Below are 27,378 nucleotides of genomic sequence, written 5' to 3' on the forward strand. Positions count from 1 at the left end.
GAATAGTTTGTTAAATACAATTATAGCATAAAAATCAAAGGGGGAAAGCATTAAAAATAATAGATACTTCAACTCTGCAATGAACTCACAATCTAAAAAAATGGATAAAGGGGGAGAAAAAGGACGGAAGCTGCATAGGCAGATGAAGATAAGATGTTACCAGCAGAAAAAGGACTACAGTAAGTCCCCCGCATATGAAGCTTCAAGTCGTGACGTCCGAAGATGTGAGCGTGGCACTTACTAATGAAAACCAGATGGAACTGGAAGCCCAAAGACAGGACAAAAAGAGACAAGAGGAAGAAGAAGTAACTGAAGAACCAAAGAGCGTCACATGCAGGAAATGGCAGGAGGATCTTCTTTATCTGAGGAGGCACTGCTAGTTTCTGGGGCACAGGAACCGAGCCTAGAATGGTACTTGAAGGTTACAGCAGCTGCTTAGAATGCAGTCTCATGGTACTGGGTCATCTATGATGAGAAAAAAAGAGCTATTCCCCAGACATCACTGGATTAAGGGTAGATACAATTGACCCCAGCAAGGAACCAGAACCTGTGCCATCAATGACAGGCGTGAGTGAAATTGCAGCTTTCCCTCCATCTCCTATTACTGATGATCCTTCAGCTCTACCATCTCCCATCCCCTCTCCCTCCTCCAGTCAGTAACTCTTCTTGCCCGTTCACTCGATGCCAGCTCCTGTATGCCAACTGTTATACTGTACCACTGTACTTTTCAAGGTCCCATAATTTAGGATCAAAAATGTTTTCTTTATTTTTTGTGCTTGTCTGTTTGTTATGTATTATTTGTGGAGAAAGCCTTATAAGCCTATTATGCTGCTGCTGCTGCTAAGTCGCTTCAGTCGTGTCCGACTCTGTGCGACCCCAGAGACGGCAGCCCACCAGGCTCCTCTGTCCCTGGGATTCCCCAGGCAAGAACACCGGAGTGGGTTGCCATTTCCTCCTCCAATGCATGAAAGTGAAAAGTGAAAGTGAAGACCCTCAATCGTGTCCGACTCTTTGTGACCCCACGGACTGCAGCCTACCAGGCTCCTCTGTCCATGGGACTCTCCAGGCAAGAGTACTGGAGTGTGGTGCCATTGCCTTCTCTGATAAGCCTATTATAGTACAGTATTATATAGCCGATTGTGTTACTTGGGTACCTAGGTTAACCTTGTTAAACTTAAGAACAAATTGGACTTTTGAACGCACTCTTAGAATGGAACTCACTGGTATGTGGGTGACTTATTATAATTTATCTTTGAAACCTTTTTATATAGGATAATGACAAGACAAAAATCAAGAACAGAGTCATTAAACGTGAAAAAAGAAAAAACTGAGAAAAGCATCATAGAAACCATCAAACTGAAATGGCAAATAGAATCACAAGGAAAAATAAACAATGCTGTCAGAATAATCAGAAAACAAAATTGAAGCATTAAGTTCTCATATTACAATTATCCTAAACGTAAATGGATTTAATTCATCAATCAAAAGACACAGAGTGGCTCGATGGATTAAAAGATAAAACCAATGATAATTGCCTCCAGGAGACTCTTCTCAGCTCTGAAGGTAAATACAGGCTGAAACTGAAGGTATGGAAGATGCTACTCCAAGCAAAGAGCAGCCAAAAGAAAGCAGCTATAATCATACTCATATCATAATAAACTTCAAGCCAAAGAATGTAACAAGAGACAAAGATGGAAAATATATAATAATGAAGAGGACAGTCCATAAAGAAATAACATTTATAGTATATACGTGCATCCAACACAGGAACATCAAAATACACATAGTGATTATTAACAGACCTAAATGGAGGAATTGACAGCAACATGATAATAGCAGGGCATTTTAATACCCCATTTACATTACTGGGTAGATCATACAAACAGAAAGCCCACAAGGGAGCATCAGCTTTAAGTGAAGAATTAGATCGGTTATGTATAGTACATAGCAAGACATGTATGTGTGCCATCCGATCAATAAGTTTACCTGAGGCCGCTAGAAGACAGCAATGCTTTTTAACTGAAATGGTATGACTGTACATTAGCAAAATCACTGTGGCTGATTTGGGGACTTAGTGGCATTCTGATTACCTGGAGCTTATCAAGTCAAGTGAAAGTCGCAACCGACTCTTTGCAACCCCATGGACTGTACTCCGCCAGGCTCCTCTATCTGTGGATTCTCCAGGCAAGAATACTGGAGTGGGTAGCCTTTCCGCTCTCAAGGGGATCTTCCCAACACAGGGATCAAACCCAGGTCTCCGACATTGCAGGAAAATTCTTTACCAGCTGAGCAACAGGGAAGCCCTAATTGGAATTTATAATTTTGCTAAATGTTGTATCACAAGCACACAGTATGCTTCAGCCTTGAGTCTTGGGTACCATTTTCCTTGCTGCCCACATACCAAACACTTCTGTGGGAATAATAATGGCTTTACTTTTCTTTCTTCTTCTTGCTAGCTATCCCATGATGCCTTTCATTAGAGGAATTAAATCCCTGATGTCGAGGGCTGCCCTTAAATAGTTATAGTTAGTTCAGTCGCTCAGTCGTGTCCGACTCTGTGACCCCATGAATCGCAGCATGCCAGGCCTCCCTGTCCATCACCATCTCCCGGAGTTCACTCAAACTCACGTCCATCGAGTCGGTGATGCCATCGAGCCATCTTATCCTCTGCTGTCTCCTTTTCCTCCTGCCCCCAATCCCTCCCAGCATCGGAGTCTTTTCCAGTGAGTCAACTCTTCACATCAGGTGGCCAAAGTATTGGAGTTTCAGCTTTAGCATCATTCCTTCCAAAGAACACCTAGGACTGATCTTCAGAATGGACTGGTTGGATCTCCTTGCAGTCCAAGGGACTCTCAAGAGTCTTCTCCAACATCACAGTTCAAAAGCATCAATTCTTTGGTGCTCAGCTTTCTCCACAGTCCAACTCTCACATCCATACATGGCCACAGGAAAAACCATAGCCTTGATTAGATGGACCTTTGTTGGCAAAGTAATGTCTCTGCTTTTCAATATGCTATCTAGCTTGGTCATAACTTCTCTTCCAAGGAGTAAGTGCCTTTTAATTTCATGGCTGCAATCACCATCTGCAGTGATTTTGGAGCCCCCCAAAATAAAGTATGACACTGTTTCCACATTTCCCCACTTATCTCCCATGAAGTGATGGGACCAGATGCCATGATCTTCATTTTCTGAATGTTGAGCTTTAAGCCAACTTTTTCACTCTCCTCTTTCACTTGCATCAAGAGGCTTTTTAGTTCCTCTTCACTTTCTGCCAAAAGGGTGGTGTCATCTGCATATCTGAGGTTATTGATATTTCTTCCAGCAATCTTGATTCCAGCTTGTGCTTCTTCCAGCCCAGCGTTTCTCATGATGTACTGTGCATAGAAGTTAAATAAGCAGGGTGACAATATACAGCCTTGACACATTCCTTTTCCTATTTGGAACCAGTCTGTTGTTCCATGTCCAGTTCTAACTGTTGCTTCCTGACCTGCATATAGGTTTCTCAAGAGGTAGGTCAGGTGGTCTGGTAGTCCCATCTCTTGAAGAATTTTCCAGTTTATTGTGACCCACACAGTCAAAGGCTTTGGCATAGTCAATAAAGCAGAAATAGATGTTTTTCTGGAACTCTCTTGCTTTTTCCATGATCCAGCGGATGTTGGCAATTTGATCTCTGGTTCCTCTGCCTTTTCTAAAACCAGCTTGAATATCTGGAAGTTCACAGTTCACATATTGCTGAAGCCTGGCTTGGAGAATTTTGAGCATTACTTTACTAGCATGTGAGATGAGTGAAATTCTGCAGTAGTTTGAGCATTCTTTGGCATTGCCTTTCTTTGGGATTGGAATGAAAACTGACCTTTTCCAGTCCTGTGGCCCCTGCTGAGTTTTCCAAATTTGCTGGCATATTGAGTGCAGCACTTTCACAGCATCATCTTTCAGGATTTGGAATAGCTCAACTGGAATTCTATCACCTCCACTAGCTTTGTTCGTAGTGATGCTTTCTAAGGCCCACTTGACTTCACATTCCAGGATGTCTGGCTCTAGGTCAGTGATCATACCATTGTGATTATCTGGGTCATGAAGATCTTTTTCCCCAGATTCCAGCTGCTATAATCTGGAAGAGAGAATAAAAGGGGGTGAAAATAAATGCTGCTACCTCCTTCCCAGCAAAAACTAAATGAAAAACAAAGTACAGTTTGCTTTAAGACAATACTGCACTCACGAGAAGGATACATATGGCAGAGAAAGAGTGGAAGTTTTCAGAAAACCATGTGTTTTCATCCAGCCAATGTAGAAGTCCATAGGGTTCCTGGTGGAGTGTGTGGCAACCTCATATGACCTCTGTTTACACATCCCCAGGAAAATGAAATCTCTGTTTTCTCAAAGTTACATTTACCTTGTTATGCATAACTATCTTCTCCATAGATTTTACACTAATTGACAATAATGGATTTTTCACTGAAGTATAATTTTTTTACTCTGTTGTGTTAATTCCTGCTATTAATTCCTGATGACAGTTCCCTGTGATTAGCAGAAAACTTCATTAGACTAGCAAAAACCTTCTGGGAAAATGTGTGCTTGACTGAATGTACTCTCCCTTCACTAAAATCACATATATACTGACCTTGCCCCTGCCTCTTTGGAGCAGCTTCTCAGTGCTATCTGAGATGATGTCTCCTGGGCTGCAGTCCTCATTTTGACCCAGATAACACTTTACTCTTGACTCTCAAGCTGTGCATTAGGGAGACAACACCAGGTAAGATATGAGCAGGTCACAATAGGAGAGATACAGCATGCGAGGCAGCATGCGAACTTCGGGTTCTGAATCAAGGCTATGCCATTTGCTAGCTTGGAAACGACAGCCTCCCTTGCATACACAACTGTTGGAACCACTTGCCACTGTAACATTCTGGCTCTTGAGGGTACAATGTGTGAATCTGAAACCGAGGAGGTAGAAGCAGTGCCCATTCTTACCATTTCATCAATTTACTGGCTTGGGGATTTTTTTAAGTTAATTATTTTAATTGGAGGCTAACTACTTTACAATATTGTAGTGGTTTTTGCCATACATTGACATGAATCAACCATTGGTGTACATGTGTTCTCATCCTAAACCCCCCTCCCACCTCCCTCCCCATTCCATCCCTCAAGGTTATCCCAGTGCGCCAGCCCTGAGCACCCTGTCTCATGCATCAAACCTGGACTGGCGATCTGTTTCACATATGATAATATACATGTTCAATGCTATTCTCTCAAATCATCCCACCCTCACCTTCTCCCAGAGTCCAAAAGGCTGTTCTTTACATATACATATTGCTGTCTCACATACAGGATCATTGTTACCATCTTTCTAAATTCCATATATATGCGTTAGTATACTGTATTGGTGTTTTTCTTTCTGGCTTACTTCATTCTGTATAATAGGCTCCAGTTTCATCCACCTCATTAGAACTGATTCAAATGTATTCTTTTTAATGGCTGAGTAATACTCCATTGTGTATATGTACCACAGCTTTCTTATCCATTCATCTGCTGATGGACATCTAGGTTGCTTCCAGGTCCTGGCTATTATAAACAGTGCTGCGATGAACATTGGGGTACATGTGTCTCTTTGAATTCTTGTTTCCTCGGTATATATGCCCAGCAGTGGGATGGCTGGGTCATAAGGCAGTTTTATTTCCAGTTTTTTAAGGAATCTCCACACTGTTCTCCATAGTGGCTGTACTAGTTTGCATTCCCACCAACAGTGTAAGAGGGTTCCCTTTTCTCCACACCCTCTCCAGCATTTATTGCTTGTAGACTTTTGGATCCCAGCCATTCTGACTGGTGTGAGATGGTAACTCATTGTGGTTTTGATTTGCATTTCTCTGATAATGAGTGATGTTGAGCATCTTTTCATGTGTTTGTTAGCCATATGTATGTCTTCTTTGGAGAAATGTCTGTTTAGTTGGCCCATTTTGGGGCCCAAATGTCTGGCCCATTTTTTTGATTGGGCCACTTATTTTGACTTGGGGATTTTTGCATCTCCAAAAATCACAAGTTTAAGCTCTACTGTAACAGAGGTTCTATTTCTCTAGATGGGGGAGTCGCGGAATGCTTCTACAAGGGAACCCAGGAAGAGGTCCACTATACCCAGTTCACTTTGTATATCTCCTGAATAGGCTAGCATGCAAAAAACAGTTAGTATACATAAGCAATAACAATTGGCCTTTTAAGCCCAAGGAGACAAGGCTTCTGTGAAATAACAAAGGAAGTAAGAAATATATCTGGAACTAATAGGATTCATTAGGATGTTCCTCATTATTTCCATGGTAATAATGTTGTAAATTAAATTACAGCAGGCATGCTCATGATCTGTTAAGGACTTGGTGAGTAGGGACTCGGAGCTCTCAGGTATGAAGGTCTATGTTAACTTAAAAGGCAAGCAAATTAAGCCAGGAGTTGTGCTGGCCAAGGATGAAGGAAAAATCTAATATGGATGATCATGGAAAGACATGATGCAACATTTATTTGACCCAGAGACCAATGACAGCAGCATGAAACGTAGTTTACACATTTATCTTCCTACTGTACGTCTGGTTTATTTTTTTTAACACGACCAACCATCACACTGAAGAATAGGTAATAGGCAGGTCACACTTACTTGCACTGTGGCGGGCAAGTAACTATGAGTAGTGTGATGGATGAAGTGAAGACGTGGTAGAAGCCCGCCAATATTACCTTGGTATTCAACTTGATTGGCATCCTACGGATGGTTTACTGCAAAAATCCTGCAGACTCTGCCAGAGCACTATCTTCTGGCTGTGAGGGTACATTTCTCATGCACAGGACAAGCCAGAAATGCTGGAGATTAACTACTTCACTGAAGGGTGTTCTATACTACCACCCAGAAGGCCACAGTGAGACTGAATTCCAGTTTCCTAGAATGGTAACTGGCTTGATGAAGCACAGTTCTCACTATGTCACTTTCTCTCCACCTGACTGGTGTATCATAGAATCAACATTCAAATAAGCTGCTGCTACTGCTGCCAAGTCGCTTCAGTCGTGTCCGACTCTATGCGACCCCGTAGACAGCAGCCCACCAGGCTCCCCCGTCCCTGGGATTCTCCAGGCAAGAACACTCGAGTGGGTTGCCATTTCCTTCTCCAATGCATGAAAGTGAAAGGTGAAAGGGAAGTCGCTCAGTCATGTCTGGCTCTTTGTGACCCCATGGACTGCAGCCCACCAGGCTTCTCTGCCCATGGGATTCTCCAGGCAAAAGCATTGGCATGGGGTGCCATCGCCTTCTCCAGCAAATAAGCTAATCCTCTTCAAGTCCTTGCTTACAGGTCTACTTCTCACTAATTCAAATCAGACACTGAATTTTCTTCTATTACCTAGTTCATTTCTTCAAAAATTCACAACTTTTTTTCTGGTTTCAAAACAGAGCTTTAATAATTATAACATGTGGTACAGTCAGAAATTCACAACTTTTGTCCATATTTATATACATAATAGGTGCTTCCCAGGTGGCTCAGTGATAAAGAATCTACTTGTCAATGTAGGAGACTCAGGAGACACGTGTTCGATCCCTGGGTTGGGAAGATCCCCTGGAGGAGGGAGTGGCAACCCATTCCAGTATTCCTGCCTGGAAAAATCCCATGGACAGAGGAGTCTGGTGGACTACAGTCCATGGGGTCACAAAGGGTGAGACACATCTGTGCAACCAAGCACGCCCATGTACATAGTAATAATATAGCTTCCTGGTGGCTCAGTGGTAAAGAATCCACGTGCCAATGCAGGTGACTCAGGAGACTGGAGTTCCATCCCTGGGTCGGGAAGATCCCCTGGAGAAGGGAATGGCAACCCATTCCAGTACTCTTGCCTGGGAAATGCCATGAACAGAGGAGCCTGGCAGGCTACAGTCCAGGGGGTCACATAGAGTTGGACTTGGCTGAGCAACAGAGCACTCTCACGCATGCATGCACACACACATACACACACACAATAATATGAAGGTTCTTCTGTGAATCAATCCTTTATCTAAATTTACATGAGTTTCTGCATGAGGAATGTCTTTCACCTTAAAAAGAAAAACTGATTTATAAGAAGTTCATCAAGGACTTTTTCACCAAGGTAAAGTAACCCATTTCTCCCAAGTCCTCCTTCTTTAATTAAAATACTCTGGACATAACACAACAAAGAACCATAGAAAGATTCTGGAAGAGTAGGAAGAAGGCATACTGCCTAGGGACAGTCTTGAAGAACAGCATGTCAGTCCTTTCCCTGAGTTTCTTTATTGCCTATCATATTTCCCAGACAGGGTGCAGCAGAATTCTCCAGCATAGAATCACTAGTAGGTAGATTTTAAAAAATATTTCAAAATAAAAAGAGCCTGTGCCCCCTAGCCAAAGGACTGAGAAGACAGTGGCCTAATAGAAAATGACTTTTTGTCAGTACCAGTCTTACTCCAACCTCAAGCCAACCTGGAAAACCGCACCTTCTTCATCAAGGTTGAGCAGTGGTTTATGCTTCCCCACATGTTCATGATAAAAAAATAAACAAAGATAAATTCTCAGCAAGCTAGGGGCAGAGAGAAACCATCTCAACTTGACACACAAAAAAAATCTATGAAAAAGATAGAGGTAACATCATACTTAATGCTAAAAGACTAAATGCTTCCTCTCTGAGATAGAAAACATGACAACTCTGGAAGTTCTAGCCACTGCAGTAAGGCAAGAAAAAGAAACAAAATGCATGAAGACTGGAAAGAAATAAAACTGTTTCTGTTGGGAAATTATGTGAATATCTACATAGACAACCCTAAGCAATCTACAAAAGTATTACTAGAATAAGTGATTTCAGCATGGTCACAGGGTGCAAGATCAACACACAAAAGAAAAACCACGTATTTATATAATAACAATAAAATTGTGGAAACAAATTAAAATACATTGCCATTTATAATAGCTCCAAAGGAAATAAAATACTTAGGTATAAATCTAACAAAATATGTACATAATCTATGTGTGGAAAACTAGACTACTGTGATGAAAGAAATCAAAGAAGCCTAAATAAATGAGGAAACATACAGTCTTTATGAATTGGGAGATTCAACATAGTAATGATGTAGGATCTTCCCAAATTGATCAACAGGTTTTAGGCAGTTTTCTACAAAATCTCAGAAAAGTTTTTGTAGACATAGACAAACTTAGGCTAAAAATTGTATTGAAAGGCCTGGGCCATATAATAAGTTTTTTAATCTTGAAAAATAAAGAAAATAGGAGTGATTACTCTATTCAGTATTAATTTTTATTGTGTAGGTACAGGAATCAAGACAGTGTGATATTGGTGGAGACAAAAACACACAGCTTGGTGGAACAGAACAGATAAACCAGAAATAGACCTTTAACAATAAGCCCAACTGACTTTTCACAAAGATATATAAGTAGTTCAATGGAAGAAGGGTAATTTTTCTTTCTTTTTTTTTATTTTTAAACTTTACAAATTGCATTGGTTTTACCAAATACCAAAATGAATCTGCCACAGGTATACATGTGTTCCCCATCCTGAACCCTCCTCCCTCCTCCCTCCCCATACCATCCCTCTGGGTCGTCCCAGTGCACTAGCCCCAAGCATCCAGTATCGTACATCGAACCTGGACTGGCAACTCGTTTCATACATGATATTATACATGTTTCAATGCCATTCTCCCAAATCTTCCCACCCTCTCCCTCTCCCACAGAGTCCAAAAGACTGTTCTATACATCAGTGTCTCTTTTGCTGTCTCGTACACAGGGTTATTGTTAGCATCTTTCTAAATTCCATATATATGCATTAGTATACTGTATTGGTGTTTTTCTTTCTGGCTTACTTCACTCTGTATAATAGGCTCCAGTTTCATCCACCTCATTAGAACTGATTCAAATGTATTCTTTTTAATGGCTGAGTAATACTCCATTGTGTATATGTACCACAGCTTTCTTATCCATTCATCTGATGATGGACATCTAGGTTGCTTCCATGTCCTGGCTATTATAAACAGTGCTGCAATGAACATTGGGGTACATGTGTCTCTTTCAATTCTGGTTTCTTCAGTGTGTATGCCCAGCAGTGGGATTGCTGGATCATAAGGCAGTTCTATTTCCAGTTTTTTAAGGAATCTCCACACTGTTCTCCATAGTGGCTGTACTAGTTTGCATTCCCACCAACAGTGTAAGAGGGTTCCCTTTTCTCCACACCCTCTCCAGCATTTATTGGTTGTAGACTTTTCGATTGCAGCCATTCTGACTGGTGTGAAATGGTACCTCATAGTGGTTTTGATTTGCATTTCTCTGATAATGAGTGATGTTGAGCATCTTTTCATGTGTTTGTTAGCCATCTGTATGTCTTCTTTGGAGAAATGTCTATTTAGTTCTTTGGCCCATTTTTTGATTGGGTCATTTATTTTTCTGGAGTTGAGCTGTAGGAGTTGCTTGTATATTTTTGAGATTAGTTGTTTGTCAGTTGCTTCATTTGCTATTATATTCTCCCATTCTGAAGGCTGCCTTTTCACCTTGCTAATAGTTTCCTTTGTTGTGCAGAAGGTTTTAAGTTTAATTAGATCCCATTTGTTTATTTTTGCTTTTATTTCCAGTATTCTGGGAGGTGGGTCATAGAGGATCCTGCTGTGATGTATGTCGGAGAGTGTTTTGCCTATGTTCTCCTCTAGGAGTTTTATAGTTTCTGGTCTTACATTTAGATCTTTAATCCATTTTGAGTTTATTTTTGTGTATGGTGTTAGAAAGTGTTCTAGTTTCATTCTTTTACAAGTGGTTGACCAGATTTCCCAGCACCACTTGTTAAAGAGATTGTCTTTAATCCACTGTATATTCTTGCCTCCTTTGTCAAAGATAAGGTGTCCATATGTGCATGGATTTATCTCTGGGCTTTCTATTTTGTTCCATTGATCGATATTTCTGTCTTTGTGCCAGTACCATACTGTCTTGATAACTGTGGCTTTGTAGTAGAGCCTGAAGTCAGGTAGGTTGATTCCTCCAGTTCCATTCTTCTTTCTCAAGATAGCTTTGGCTATTTGAGGTTTTTTTGTATTTCCATACAAATTGTGAAGTTATTTGTTCTAGCTCTGTGAAGAATACTGTTGGTAGCTTGATAGGGATTGCATTGAATCTATAAATTGCTTTGGGTAGTATACTCATTTTCACTATATTGATTCTTCCAATCCATGAACATGGTATATTTCTCCATCTATTAGTGTCCTCTTTGATTTCTTTCACCAGTGTTTTATAGTTTTCTATGTATAGGTATTTAGTTTCTCTAGGTAGATACATTCCTAAGTATTTTATTCTTTCCATTGCAATGGTGAATGGAATTGTTTCCTTAATTTCTCTTTCTGTTTTCTCATTATTAGTGTATAGGAATGCAAGGGATTTCTGTGTGTTGATTTTATATCCTGCAACTTTACTATAATCATTGATTAGTTCTAGTAATTTTCTGGTGGAGTCTTTAGGGTTTTCTATGTAGAGGATCATGTCATCTGCAAATAGTGAGTTTTACTTCTCCTTTTCCAATTTGGATTCCTTTTATTTCTTTTTCTGCTCTGATTTTTGTGGCCAAAACTATGTTGAATAGTAATGGTGAAAGTGGGCACCCTTGTCTTGTTCCTGACTTTAGAGGAAATGCTTTCAATTTTTCACCATTGAGGATAATGTTTGCTGTGGGTTTGTCATATATAGCTTTTATTATGTTGAGGTATGTTCCTTCTATTCCTGCTTTCTGGAGAGTTTTTATCATAAATGGATGTTGAATTTTGTCAAAGGCTTTCTCTGCATCTATTGAGATAATCATATGGCTTTTATTTTTCAATTTGTTAATGTAGTGTATTACATTGATTGATTTGTGGATATTGAAGAATCCTTGCATCCCTGGGATAAAACCCACTTGGTCATGGTGTATGATCTTTTTAATGTATTGTTGGATTCTGATTGCTAGAATTTTGCTAAGGATTTTTGCATCTATGTTCATCAGTGATATTGGCCTGTAGTTTTCTTTTTCTGTGGCATCTTTGTCAGGTTTTGGTGTTAGGGTGATGGTGGCCTCATAGAATGAGTTTGGAAGTTTACCTTCCTGTGCAATTTTCTGGGAGAGTTTGAGTAGGAGAGGTGTCAGCTCTTCTCTAAATTTTTTGTAGAATTCAGCTGTGAAGCCGTCTGGACCTGGGCTTTTGTTTGCTGGAAGATTTTTGATTACAGTTTCAATTTTCGTGCTTGTGATGGGTCTGTTAAGATTTTCTATTTCTTCCTGGGTCCGTTTTGGAAAGTTGTACTTTTCTAAAAATTTGTCCATTTCTTCCACGTTGTCCATTTTATTGGCATATAATTGCTGATAGTAGTCTCTTATGATTCTTTGTATTTCTGTGTTGTCTGTTGTGATCTCTCCATTTTCCTTACTAATTTTATTGATTTGATTTTTCTCCCTTTGTTTCTTGATAAGTCTGGCTAATGGTTTGTCAATTTTATCTATCCTTTCAAAGAACCAGCTTTTGGCTTTGTTGATTTTTGCTATGGTCTCTTTTGTTCCTTTTGCATTTATTTCTGCCCTAATTTTTAAATTTCTTTCCTCCTACTAACCCTGGGGTTCTTCATTTCTTCCTTTTCTAGTTGCTTTAGGTGTAGAGTTAGGTTATTTATTTGACTTTTTTCTTGTTTCTTGAGGTATGCCTGTATTGCTATGAACTTTCCCCTTAGGACTGCTTTTACAGTGTCCCACGGGTTTTGGGTTGTTGTGTTTTCATTTTCATTCGTTTCTATGCAAATTTTGATTTCTTTTTTGATTTCTTCTGTGATTTGTTGGTTATTCAGCAGCGTATTCTTCAGCCTCCATATGTTGGAATTTTTAATAGTTTTTCTCCTGTAATTGAGATCTAATCTTACTGCATTGTGGTCAGAAAAGATGCTTGGAATGATTTCAATTATTTTGAATTTACCAAGGCTAGATTTATGGCCCAGGATGTGATCTATCCTGGAGAAGGTTCCATGTGCGCCTGAGAAAAAGGTGAAATTCATTGTTTTGGGATGAAATGTCCTATAGATATCAATTAGGTCTAACTGGTCTATTTTATCGTTTAAAGTTTGTGTTTCCTTATTAATTTTCTGTTTAGTTGATCTATCCATAGGTGTGAGTGGGGTATTAAAGTCTCCCACTATTATTGTTATTGTTAATTTCTCCTTTCATAATTGTTAGCATTTGTCTTACATACTGTGGTGCTCCTGTGTTGGGTGCATATATATTTATAATTGTTATATCTTCTTCTTGGATTGATCGTTTGATCATTATGTAGTGACCATCTTTGTCTCTTTTCACAGCCTTTGTTTTAAAGTCTATTTTATCTGATATGAGTATTGCTACTCCTGCTTTCTTTTGGTCCCTATTTGCATGGAAAATCTTTTTCCAGCCCTTCACTTTCAGTCTGTATGTGTCCCCTGTTTTGAGGTGGGTTCTTGTAGACAACATATGTAGGGGTCTTGTTTTTGTATCCATTCAGCCAGTCTTTGTCTTTTGGTTGAGGCATTCAACCCATTTATGTTTAAGGTAATTACTGATAAGCATGATCCCGTTGCCATTTACTTTATTGTTTTGGGTTCAAATTTATACACCCTTTTTGTGTTTCCTGTCTAGAGAATATCCTTTAGTATTTGTTGGAGAGCTGGTTTGGTGGTGCTGAATTCTCTCAGCTTTTGCTTGTCTGAAAAGCTTTTGATTTCTCCTTCATACTTGAATGAGATCCTTGCTGGGTACAATAATCTGGGCTGTAGGTTATTTTCTTTCATCATTTTAAGTATGTCTTGCCATTCCCTCCTGGCTTGAAGAGTTTCTATTGAAAGATCAGCTGTTATCCTCATGGGAATTCCCTTGTGTGTTATTTGTTGTTTTTCCCTTGCTGCTTTTAATATTTGTTCTTTGTGTTTGATCTTTGTTAATTTGGTTAATATGTGTCTTGGGGTGTTTCGCCTTGGGTTTATCCTGTTTGGGACTCTCTAGCTTTCTTGGACTTGGGTGATTATTTCCTTCCCCATTTTAGGGAAGTTTTCAACTATTATCTCCTCAAGTATTTTCTCATGGTCTTTCTTTTTGTCTTCTTCTTCTGGGACTCCTATGATTTGAATGTTGTAGCGTTTAATATTGTCCTGGAGGTCTCTGAGATTGTCTTCATTTCTTTTAATTCGTTTTTCTTTTTTCCTCTCTGATTCATTTATTTTTATCATTCTCTCTTCTATTTCACTAATCCTATCTCCTGCCTCCGTTATTCTACTATTTGTTGCCTCCAGAGTGTTTTTAATTTCATTTATTGCATTATTCATTATATATTGACTCTTTTTTATTTCTTCTAGGTCCTTGTTAAACCTTTCTTGCATCTTCTCAATCCTTGTCTCCAGGCTATTTATCTGTGATTCCATTTTGATTTCAAGATTTTGGATCAATTTCACTATCATTATTCAGAATTCTTTATCAGGTAGATTCCCTATCTCTTCCTCTTTTGTTTGGTTTGGTGGGCATTTATTCTGTTCCTTTATCTGCTGGGTATTCCTCTGTCTCTTCATCTTGTTTAAATTGCTGATTTTGGGGTGTCCTTTCTGTATTCTGGCAGTTTGTGGAGTTCCCTTTATTGTGGCATTTCCTCACTGTGTGTGGGTTTGTACAGGTGGCTTTTCAAGGTTTCCTGGTTAAGGAAGCTTGTGTGAGTGTTCTGGTGGGTGGGGCTGTATTTCTTCTCTCTGGAGTGCAATGAAGTGTCCAGTAATGAGTTATGAGATGTCTATGGTTTTGGGGTGACTTTGGGCAGCCTGTATCTTGAAGCTCAGGGCTGTGTTCCTTTGTTGCTGGAGAATTTGCTTGGTATGTCTTGCCCTGGAACTTCTTGGCCCTTGTGTGGTACTTGGTTTCAGTGTCAGTATGGAGGCGTTTGATGAGCTCCTGTCAGTTAATGTTCCTTGGAGTCAGGAGTTCCCTGGAGTCAGGGTTTGGATTTAAGCCTCCTGCTTCCAGTTATTGGTCTTATTTTTACAGTAGTTTCAAAACTTCTCCTTCTATACAGCACCATTGATAAAATATCTACGTTAAAGATGAAAAGTTTCTCTACCGTGAGGGTCACCCAGAGAAGTTCACAGCGTTACATGGAGAAGAGAAGAGGGAGGAGGGAGTTAGAGGTGACCTGAATGAGATGAGGTGGAATCAATAGTGGAGAGAGTGGGCTAGCCAGTAATCACGTCCTTATGTGCACTCCACAACTGGACCGCTCAGAGATGTTCACGGAGTTATACAGAGAAGAGAAGATGGAGGAAGGAGACAGAGGTGGCCAGAAGGATAAAAGGGGGGAATGAAAAGGAGGGAGACAGATCCAGCCAGTAATCAGTTCCCTAAGTGTTCTCCACCGTCTGGAACACACAGAAATTCACAGAGTTGGGTAGAATAGAGAGGAGTTAGGGTGACCTGGTGGAGAAAAAGGAGAGTCCAAAGGGAGAGAGAGTAGTTAAGTCAGTAATCTCGTTCCCTAGTGAAAAATGGGTGCTGAAGATTGGGTTCTTAAAGGTACGAAATTGGTAACAAATACATAAAAGCAAAAATTAAAAATCTAGAGTAGAGTTTGGAATTTTTAAAATATGATATTAAAGAAAAGAAGAAGGAAAAGAAAGAGAGAAAAAATGAACAAACAAAAACAAACAAGGTTGCGAAAATTATAAAGAAAATATAGGTACAAAATAGATAACTAATACCAAAAAGCAAAAGTTAAAAATCTAGAGTAGAGTTTGGAATTTCAGATATACAATGTTATACAAAAGAAGAAGAGAAAGAAACAGAGAAGAAAAAAAAAGTCACAGAAATTATAAAAAAAACTATAGGTACAAAATTGATAACAAATACCAAAAAGCTAAAATTAAAAATCTAGAGTAGAGTTTGGAATTTCAAAAATACAATGCTAAAGAAAAGAAGAAGAAAAAAAAAACCAAGGTCAAAAAATTATTTAAAATATATATATATATATGAAGTTTGCTGTAGAAAAAAAAATAGGGTCTTTTTTTTTTGCAAAGTAATAGGTTATAAAAGTGAAAATTAAAGGAATAAAAGATGACTTAAAATTTTTTTAAAAAATTAAAAAAAAAGAAAGAATGATTGTAAAAATAGTAAAAATATATCGAGGACTTTCTCTGGTTTTGTTGTGAGTATTGTGGGTTCAGCTCATTTTTGGCTAGTTCCTTGGTCTGACTTTTATTTCTCAAGATCTATAGGCCCCTTCCTATGTAGTCAGTAGTAACCACAGGGTTTTAATCTATTGCCTGTAGCTTCCAAGGCAGTTCCCTCTGTTATAGCTTCTTCTGTTTGCTGGACTCTTCAGTGTCTGGTTTCCGCCCTGACATAAAGGGGAAGGTGGAGGACACTTTTTTTTTTTTTTTTCTTTTTAGGCTCACTTGTTCAGTCGCACTGTGGGGAGGGAGGGAGGGATGCTGCAAACAAGTAACACTGGTGTGTGCTTGCAGTGCCTCAGCCACACTGGGCCTGCCCCACTCATGGCGCGTGTAGCCTCCCTGCCCACACTGCTCAGGCTCTAGGTTGCTCCGCCTGGAACCATCCGAGGCCAGCCCTGGGCTGCCTGCACCTCCCAGGTCCAAGCCGCTCAGGTTCTGGCACTCGGGTAGTCCTCAGAGGTGCAGACTCGGTTGGGCCTGCGTTTTGTGCCCTTCCCAGGTCCGAGCAGCTCAGGTGATGAGGTGTTTAGCGAGCGCGATTGCTGCGACTTATCGCCTCCCTGCCACTCAGTTATCTAGGTGTACAACCGGCACACCTTCTCAGGGAGATGTTGACCGTCCAGACCCCCCAAGAAGTTTTAGTTAGCAAAGAAGCCTGCTTACATTATTTTATAGATAATGTCTCTCTGGGGCTGCGATTGCCCCCTTCCGGCTCTGGCTGCCTGTCACCGGAGGGGGAAGGTCTGCAGCCGGCTGTCTCTGTTCAGTCCTTTGTTCCGTGTGTGGGCCTGGCAGTGTCTTAGGTTGGGGCTGGCTTTTCGCGTGGTAGATATCCCACAGTCTGGTTTGCTAGCCCAGATTATTTCGCTCAGATAGTGCTCAGGGTTTTCAGGCCAGATTCTTACTCTAAGCGATGCAGCCCGCGCCGCGCCTCCCTGCCCAGCCCCCGCTTGCTAATGGCGGATGCAGGCGTCTGCGCTGCTTCTCCACTGGGGAGTTACCGTAGGGCTCGCAATCTGCGAGTTTTAATTGTTTATTTATTTTTTCTCCCTGTTATGTTGCCCTCTGTGCTTCCAAAGCTCGGCACAGATTCGGCAGTGAGAAGGTTTCCTGATGTTTGGAAACTTCTCTCTTTTTAAGACTCCCTTCCCAGGACGGAGCTCCGTCCCTCCCTCTTTTGTCTCTTTTTTTGTCTTTTATATTTTTTCCTACCTCCTTTCGAAGACTTGGGTTGCTTTTCTGGGTGCCTGATGTCCTCTGCTGGCATTCAGAAATTGTTTTGTGGAATTTACTCGGCTTTTAAATGCTCTTTTGATGAATTTGTGGGGGAGAAAGTGTTCTCCCTGTCCTACTCCTCTGCCATCTTGGCTCCTCCTCGGATAATTTTTCAACGAATGGTAATGGATCAATTATACATTCACAGGCAAAAGAAAACTCCAGTCTAAGCCTGACAGCTTATACAAATACTAACCCCAAATGGATTACAGACAAACTTAAAACACAAAAATATTTTTCTAGGAAGTATAAGAGGGAATTTTTGGAATCTAGGACTAGGCAGCACTTAGGCTTGATATCAAGTGCATGATCTATAAGATGGAAAACTGGTGAGTTAGACCACATCAGCTCTGTGAAGACTAGTAGAAATGGCTCTTTTATCTAATGCACACAACTCTCAGGAGTTCCCTACTTTTAGACCAGGCTCAAAAATTACCCACCTAATTTCTACTTTGGAGAAAGGAGTGACACAGACATACCTGTCCTTGGAAAACCATAGGACTGCTTATAATCAAACTGTTCCCAAGCTTAAAAATCTAAATCACCGAACACTCTTTTGACAGTCTAAAATTCTTCCTGATGAGATTATGCCTTAAATATAATTTTTTTTCTCAGAACAAGCTAAAAGGAAGATATGCCCTCAACTCAGACATAAAGTTCCAGCAGGCCATGCACACGCAGTCAGATGTGCCTGAACCTGATCTCCACTGGAGCCAAGTGTCTTCTGACGGGAGTCACTGCCTCAGTGAGCCTGTAAACACGATAAGTGACTCCACTTTAATCCACTTGTTAGATATTAATGCACTTGTTTTCCTTTTAAAGTTTTCTAAGGTTGAGTCCTATTAGTTTTTGCTACCTAAAATGTCAACCAGAATTTACCTTAACAGGGAAGACATGTTAAGGGAAACAGCTCCCACACCTTAAGATCCCACTAAGGAGAAAATACCTCTTGGATGGGAAGAAAGCATTTGCTACTGGGATCATGCCTTTCAACAAACGGTTGAACCCAGAACTTGGCAACATCAGTTAGAGAAAAATAAGCGCACAGGTTTAAACTTGCTTACCTTGATTGTCCTCTCTCTCCTGTAATAGGGCAGGGGACCACCCAGGATTGTAGACCAAAGGTTCTACAGAGAATGCAGGTCCATGCATTTTCTCAATTGTTCCCCTTTGATCTTCAGGTTTTAACAAGTTTTGCCAACCATATGAACTAGACTTATTTAGTAACTACATATGTCATTAACGTTACCACTTTTTATTTCCTTTTCATCCAGGGTAGATTTTAACCAAACATCCAGAATTATTATGCTAGGAAATCCCATAAAACACTCTCCCAGTTGCTGGTATAAATAATAAAGTTACAGAAATATGAAAAAAAATGTGCTTTTGTCTGTGTTTTAAGAAGTTAAAGAAAATTTTAATAATGTTTTATACAGCCAAAGATGGTACACTAAAGAGCTCATCTTAACCACCTGGAGATACACCGAGTTGTTACGACACTAACATCAGTAGACCCAGAGAAGAAGAACCAGTGAGCATACAGCAGATTCATTTACATAAACAAATTCAGTTAATGAAGAAACATTAATTTGCACTGTGACTTCTCATAGTTTTCAGAAACAAATTTGTTTCTTAAAATTCTAACCTAAATATCTAATGGTAAAGAACAGTGCTATCTATTTTTCATAGGTATCAGAAAATTAAAGCATCAGAATGTATCATGAACATTTATTAAATCTGATTGGCAACACTTGAATTATTACCTTAAAGATATTGTATCTTATGATTTATGTATAATAGTTGCTCCATAAATGTTGTTTGGTTTGAATTCATCTAAGACCAGTCAGAAAATCAAGGACGATATCATCAGAGCAACATAGAGAACAAATGAAATTTTCAAATAAAGGAACAAGGCTTCACAGGTGGCCCAGTGGGAAAGACTCTGCATTCCAATGCAGGAGACTCAGGAGACACAAGTGTGATCCCTGGGTTGGGATGCCATGGAGGAGGAAATGGCAACTTACTCCAGTATTCTTGCCCAGGAGATCCCATGGACAGATGAGCCTGGTGGGCTACAGTACGTGGGGTCACAAACAACATGACTGAGCAACTGAGCATAAGTACAAGATTGAACTGCAGAATAAAGACAGTACCCATCCAGCTTAAAAGTAGCACAAGATAGATTGCCATATGGAGAACTTCTCGAGAACAGACTTTGCCAATGGTGGAAACTGAACTGGAGGATCAAGAGGATCCACTTAGCCTCCGAACTCTACTTCTGCCACCTCACCCTAGACAGTGTGTCCCTCAGAGCCTGGTGGACCTGCTTGTTCCTCAGGGTGTAGATGACAGGGTTCAGCACTGGGGTCACCACTGTGTTCACAAGGGCGGCCTCCTTGTTGGAGTCCAGCCTGTCCACCTGCTTTGGGTTCAGGTAAATAAACACACAGCTGCCGTACATCAGGGAGAGGACAATGAGGTGAGAGGAGCAGGTGGAGAAAGCTTTCTGTCGCTCCTTGGCTGATGGGAGTCGCAGGATTGTGACGACTATGTTGCTGTAGGCAGTGATGGTTACAATGAGGGATAGTAGAATGACAAACGAAGTAACAAAGAAGAAATACGTTTCAACAGAGCTGGTGTCAGAGCAGGACAGATGAATTAAAGAGCCAAGGTCACAGAAGAAATGAGAGATGATATTGGGGCCACAGAATGATAACTGGGAAACTCTGAGCATCAGACCAGTGAAGAAGATGAAGGACAAGGAATAGCACAAGAAAATCAGAAGGAAACTAACCCTCAGGTTCATGATGGATGCATAGTGCAGAGGCTTGCAGATGGCCAGGTATCGATCCAATGACATCACTGCCATGAGAAAGAAAGTTCCTGCTCCAATAAATAAAAAGAAAAAGGCTTGTGTGAGGCAAGCAGGAAAGGGAATTGTTTGCCTTCCTGAAAGGAAGATGGACAGCAGTTTAGGAATGACTGTGGTGATGAAACAGCATTCGCAGAAGGAGAAAGTGCTCAGCAAAACATACATTGGCGTCTGGAGGCGATGGTCAGCCCAGGTGATGAGGATTATGACTGTGTTTCCCATGATAGAGGCCAGGTATGCGAGCAGGTGCACCAGGAAGAGGAGGCCCCCCAAGTGCTGGGCAGCAGGAAACGCCTCCAGAACGAACTCCTGGACGGTGGACTCATTTTTCACCCCCACAGTTCTCTCTGTGTCTCTGACTGTCATCATTCTCTGCCTAATCTGTGAAGCAGAAAATACTATCACTGAAGAATAAAGAATTTAAATGATAGCAACTTTAAAAAAACTAAAATAAAATAAAAACACTGCTTTCAGGTATATTTGTGAAGGAGGGATCATTTTATATTTTGAAACTACTTTACAATAAATGACAAATATTTTACTATTATAACATTACTATATTAATTATAAGTTATTTTTGAATGGTAAAATTAAAGATTTGTTTTTATTTTTTATAATAATTTTTAATGTGTCACTTAACTTTTTTGGAAAATAATATCTGTGAATCATAGTACACAAGGTAAACAATGCAAAATGAAACCTCCTGCAGACGCATACACAGCAGTTAAGAGTGGAGGCTGTCATCCTGCAGAAAATATTTTTCATGGGGTCACAGTGGTAATTTCTATGTTTCAGGGATGCCATGCAATGTAGGAAGCCTCCTAACTTTAACTCTTCAGTAACAGAAGGTGTGAGAGAGCTGTTTTCTTACTACCAGGTTCCAAATCAGGTATTTTCCTGAAGTCTGTTCAGCCTGAGTTCTTTCTTCAAGACCTGTGTGTGCTAGTGGTAAAGAACCCATCTGCCAATGCAGAAGACATAAGAGATACAGGTTCGATTCCTGGGTCAAGAAGATTCCCTGGAGAAGGGCACAACAATCTACTCCAGTATTCTTGGCTGGAGAATCCCATGGACAGAGGAGGTGGGGGCGGGTGGCGGTGGGAGGGGGGGCAGTTGGGCTACAGCCCATAGGGTCACAAAGAGTCGGACATGGCTAAAGCAACATTGTACGCATACACACACCAGCACTACCAGTGTGAACAGTAAAGCTAGTATGTTATAGTATCATAACCACACAGCTTGTGGGTTTAAAAGAAACCATACCTAAAACTGGAGGTGGGGAGAAATGGTCTCATGACTCGGTTGTTCAAATCCAATGAATACACATTCAATGGGTGGATCAAATCCCCTCACACTGTGCCAGCCTAGCAGAATGGCAGTTCTTCACTCTGCCACTCAACTATTTCATAGATTACTCTTCAACGTTCCTTTTTCTGGGAATAATTGTTTACATTGGAAGTATTTCATGTGGCAGAATAAAACCTGTATTTCCATTGCAATCACTAGAGGAACATTCTATTTTTATTAAAAAAAAAAAAATGACAGTGCCCAACTAGAAGCCGAGTAAGCCAAGTATATTGAAACAATCTGGGCATCTGGGCATCTCCTGCAAATCAGTGCTCTAGTAAATAAGAAATCATAATTTGATTGTATTTTATTTAATTCCTTTTGGCCAAACTATTACTTTACCTATGTATGGTCCACATTAGAAGCTTAAACATAAGGCTCTGGTTAAAACATCTGACCTTTTAGATTGCAAGTTAGTCCCGTGGTCAAGTACTCACCATGAAGCAGCTCATGGAAAACAGTGTTTCTTTCACAATGTGCTTCTCTGTCTTCTTAAAACAAACCAGGATCTTTCTCCTAGGTTAACGGAAAGTGGGAAAAACACTTGGTTGAGATATACTTTTCATTGACCTAATAAAAAAAATTAATGGATGCCTTACGTCTTAAATTAGTATGAAATTGTTAAGGTTCAATTTAAAAATAGAAAAGCTTCAAACTTTTAGGATTAACGGGCATAGTTTTTCCATGGCAATCTGACTGATAAATTCTGGACCATGAAGACAACACAAGTTGCCCCAGTCATGTGCTAGCACTTTCTGCGTTTCTGTTTGGAATACCTGGACATGATTATTTCCATTCTACAGTGCATCCTGAACAACAAATGTGGTTGGTTGTGCATCCATCCCAGAAGAGAGTCAAAAAGAAGAGACAACAAAGGTCAGTTTCCTTATTTAATGACCCTGTTATCAGTCACTTTTCCATCAACCAGTCACCCCAGCTCATATAGGGAAGGATCACAGCAGTCATAAGCAAGAACACATTCAAATGCCCTTATGGTATAATTATCACAGGCTTATTTACCATCACCAGTGAGGATGCATTGGGCCCAATGGACACATCTTTGGAGCTTTCAAATTCATTAGAAGAGGGTTTTTTTGTTTTTTTGTTTTTTTTAATGGAATAGGAACTAAAATCACAACAGAGTCCCAGGGGGCATTTAATTGCTTCATATTTGGCAATGGGAAGTTCCAGGCGACATGTATCATAACTGCCCTTTCGCTGCGTATGGTAACACACCACTGTCATTCCCAGCAGGCTGCACAGTCCTCCGTGCATGTCTCAAAGGCAGGTTTTGCACAACCGCCCTGCTGTTGTTTAGTCACTAAGTTGTGTCAACTCTTTTGTGACCCAGAGACTGTAGTCTGCCAGGCCCCTCTGTCCATGGGATTTCTCATGGATGAGAATACTGGAGTGGGTTGTCATTTTCTTCTCCAGGGGATCTTCCTGACCCAGGGAATTGGAAAATTTATCAAATAGAGTTATAAAGTTTAAAAATCATAAATTACATGTATTAAAAAAGGCTTAAACAACAGAAACTCTTTTTTACATTTGAATTACTTTGCCTTTTTCTTTTTAACCTGATATTTTATTTATTGAATTATTACTTGCATTCGATAAAATACACAAAATTTAATTGTACAGATCAATAATTTGTGTATGTAACAGTCATGTAACCTCTATTGAAATCAAGCAATGACATTTTTCCATCTCATTTCATAAGTTTGCTTTTTCCCTTTTCCAATCAATAACCCACACCAAAGAAATACACTGATTTCATCATGAAAATTTACTTTTGCCAGTTTATTGAAAATCATAGAAATCCAAAATAGCATGTATTCCTTTGTCTGCCTTTTTCCCTCAACATGTCTGTAGGAATTACCCCTGCTGTTTAGGTGGATGATTTACTCTTTTATATTGTTTTGTAGTAGTCCATTGTACAGGTATACGCCAGAGCTTTCCATTCCTCCACAGAAGGGCATTTGCATCCTTTCTAGTTCAGGGCTACCATGAATAAAGCTGCTATGAATATTCTTGTAAAAGTCTTTTTGAAGACATAGCATTCATTTCTCCTGAATATATAACTTGGAGTAAAAGTATTGAATTAATTATAGGACAGGTCTTAACACCTGTAAAACAGTTTCCAAAACTGGATTTAAGCTCTCAGCAGCAATGCATGAGAATTTAAGGTGCTCCACTTTCTCACCAACACTTAGTCTCTAAGTCATTTAATTGGTGCACTTCTGTAAATTCATTCAGCCACTATGGAAAACAATATGGAGGTTCCTCAAAAAACTAAAAATAGAACTAACATATGATAGAGCAACCGACCTCTGATTATATACCCAAAGTAAATGAAAACCGAATACGGGAGACATATTGGCACTCCTATGTTTATTGCACTATTATTCAAAATAGCCATCACATAGATTCAACCTAAATTTCTGCTAGGGATGAACTGGTAAAGAAGATGGGAAATGTATGTATATACATGCATATACAATGGGATATTATTCAATTATGAGGAAAAGGAAATCCCATTTGTGCCAACATTGATGGACGACCTTCGTGACATCATGCCAAGTCAGAGAAAGACAAATACTGTATGATATTACTTATATGTAGAATCTAAAATAGGTGAACTCATAAAAATTAGAGTAAAATAGTGGTTGCTGAGGGGTAGGGGAGGGAATGTAGGAGAGATTTTGTTTAAGGGCACAAACTTGCAACTAGTAGATAAATAAGTCCTGGAAATCTAACATATTGATTATAAAAAGAAATGTTGCATTATAAATATCAAAAGTGCTAAGAGATTATATCTCATTTTTTCTGACCAAAAGAAAAGAAATGATTACACGACATGATCAAGATCTTATTTAATGCTACCATGACAATCATATTGCATTCATACATGTACATATCAACACTTGACCACATTAAACATATATAATATCAAATATAGTTCAACTTTTATTTTTATTATTTTTTAATTTATTTTTAAATATAAATTTATTTATTTTAATTGGAGGTTAATTACTTTACAGTATTGTATTGGTTTTGCCATATACAGTGAAGTAAGCCAGAAAGAAAAACACCAATACAGTATACTAATGCATATATATGGAATTTAGAAAGATGGTGTGATAATCCTGTATGTGAGACAGCAAAAGAGACACAGATGTACAGAACAGTCTTTTGGACTCTGTGGGAGAGGGATAGTGGGGGACGATTTGGGGGAATGGCATTGAAATTTGTATAATATCAAATATAGTTCAACTTTTAAAAACTGGAGACATTCTAGTAGTATTTCATCTTGATTTACATTTTCCTAATGACTACTTATGATGAACACTTCTTTTATATACTTGTGACAAATAGAAATCCTTTTCTGTGAAGTGCCTGTTAAAAAGTCTTGCTCATTTTTAATTGTCAGGGCTTTTATTCATTTGGGTTTGCTTTTTTACCCCAAAGATTATATATTCTACATACTTGTCATGACAGGACTGAGAATATTTTACCCCAGTTGTGAATTGCTTTCTTTTTTTTAACAAAAAAAACTTTAATTGTACAAGTTTGCCTGATTCCGCTCTTAATGCTACTTTCTGCCAATGACTGAAAATTGTCTTTCTAATGCATCAGCTTTTGATATCAGAAGGTGAAATGACACATTTAAGCTTTGGGTGATTTTCAATGTAGAAATCATATGAGTTTTTTAAAAAAAGACAAAGAATATATCCAAAGCAATGATGAAAGGGAAGGAGCAATGAGAAATTCCAGGAGCTTAAATTCTTGAAGATTAAATGTTCAATTTTCTATAGCAGTGATTTCAAGTAGATCTTTGTAGTTGTATGGTACATGCGTGCTCAGTCGCGCCCAGCTCTTTGCAACCCCATATAGCCTGCCAAGTTCTTCTATCCATAGGATTTCTCAGGTAAGAATACTGGTGTGGATTGCCAGTTCCTACTCCAGGGGATCTTTCTGACTCAGGGATGGAACCCACGTCTCTGGCATCTCCTGCATGGGCAGGGGGATTTTTTACCACTGCATCACCTAGGAGCCTTGAAGTTGTGCAGGAAGGTTTTAAGTTGCCAAGCAAAGTATTCTTTATAAAGCTCTTGCTAATTTCTAGTTTTTGTACATTGTTAACAGTGAATGTGAACTCTATAGGGCATCCTAGGTGCCTGCAACACAGAAGACATGGTTGGATCCCTGGGTCAGGAAGATCCCTTGGGGAAGGAAATGGCAACCCACTCCAGTATTCTTGCCTGGAGAATTCCATGGACAGAGGAATTTGGTGGGCTACAGTCCAGGGGGTTGCAAACACCACTTAGCAACTGAGCACTCACACAGGTGAACTCCAGAATATCAGATATTAAATTTGTTTAAAACTATTGGGTCTGAACTGCTTCCATTCCTTTCAAGTATCCTCTCTCCCCCAACAGCACAAGCATTCATAACCTGCGGTGGAGCTGCGTCGTGAAGCAGGTGGGGCCAGAGCAGTTGCTACACTCCGTTAGGGTGCATTCCAGGGTGACCAGGTAAAACAGGCCAGCCACCCAGGCAGTTTCAGTCTGCCCTCTACACCCCGTTTTGTGTGCACGCACGCACGTGCTCACTCCTCATAAGTGAAGCCTAGCCTTCCCACACCCCTCCTTTCAGTCTCACCAGTCCTCTTGCCCCCCGGGGTTCCCATCTTCATGTGTCAGACCCCAGGGCAGTGACACTCATGTAGCTTGAACTCCTAGCCCCCCAGAGAGGTCCTCTGCCCTTGTAATCTCCCTTCTTCACTGAGCCCCCTTCCAGAGGCACAGATCCCTCCCAAGGAAACACCACGTGGCTCTGTCTGACAGCCTTGGTTCCGCAGCAGGCTTTCTGTCAGTCTCCAGCTGTTAGCAGTTTTCAGTGAGCATTGTTCTGCATGTATATGTATTTTTGATCGACTCATGGAGGGAGGTAAAGTTTTGCATTCTCCTGCTCTGCCATCTTGATCGTGCTCCCCATACTTCACTGTTGATTTTTTTTTTCATTGTTGATTTTTGTCATTAAAAATATTTATTCAAAGATGTTGCATTTCAAAGCAGACACAAGGTTCGTAAGAAAACATCTAACTGTACCTTTTCTCACGTAGTGTTACGTGGTATTTTGTACACTCTAGGGTAATTATGACTAATTTCCTTTGAAGATGTTACAAGGACAGTATAGGTTAGGGAGGACATATTTTACACAATTTTCATTACAGTTCATACAATTCATTCATTGTTAATTTGACACTTTTATGCTTTCTGCAACAACCAATGAACTTCCTCAGACACATATACATTCAGCATCTACCCAACTGAATTCTAAGGGTTGAAACTCCAAAATATACAAATACCTCATACAGCTCAATATCAAAAAAACAGACCACCCAATCAATAAATTGGCAGAAGACCTAAGTACACATTTCTCCAAAGAAGACATCCAGGTCGCTAACAAGCACATGAAAAGATGCTCAACATCACTTATTAATAGACAAATGCAAATCAAAACTTCAATAAGGTGCAACCAGTCAGAATGGCCATCATCAAAAGTCTACAAATCTTTGAGATTGGGTTCCCAAGTGCCTGAGAAGGGAAACAGGTAGATAGTTAGACATGAGCAGGGTATCAAAAGGGGGCAAATAATTGG

The 27,378-nt window shown here is 39.9% G+C and overlaps 1 protein-coding gene across 1 annotated transcript; it reads right to left on the bottom strand.

Moving 5' to 3' along the window:
• Positions 1–19,212: 19,212 nt before the first annotated feature.
• Positions 19,213–20,840, bottom strand: LOC147342714 (olfactory receptor 2AP1-like). The gene has a single exon (XM_086381461.1). The coding sequence runs from the start codon at positions 20,734–20,736 to the stop codon at positions 19,768–19,770; it is 969 nt and encodes a 322-aa protein (XP_086237587.1). The 5' UTR covers positions 20,737–20,840; the 3' UTR covers positions 19,213–19,767.
• Positions 20,841–27,378: the final 6,538 nt, after the last annotated feature.

This window comes from Bos grunniens, chromosome 28 (assembly GCF_055505025.1).
Source record: "Bos grunniens cultivar Pamir isolate PY7600 chromosome 28, Bosgru_T2T1.0, whole genome shotgun sequence".
Classification (NCBI taxonomy): domain Eukaryota; kingdom Metazoa; phylum Chordata; class Mammalia; order Artiodactyla; family Bovidae; genus Bos; species Bos grunniens.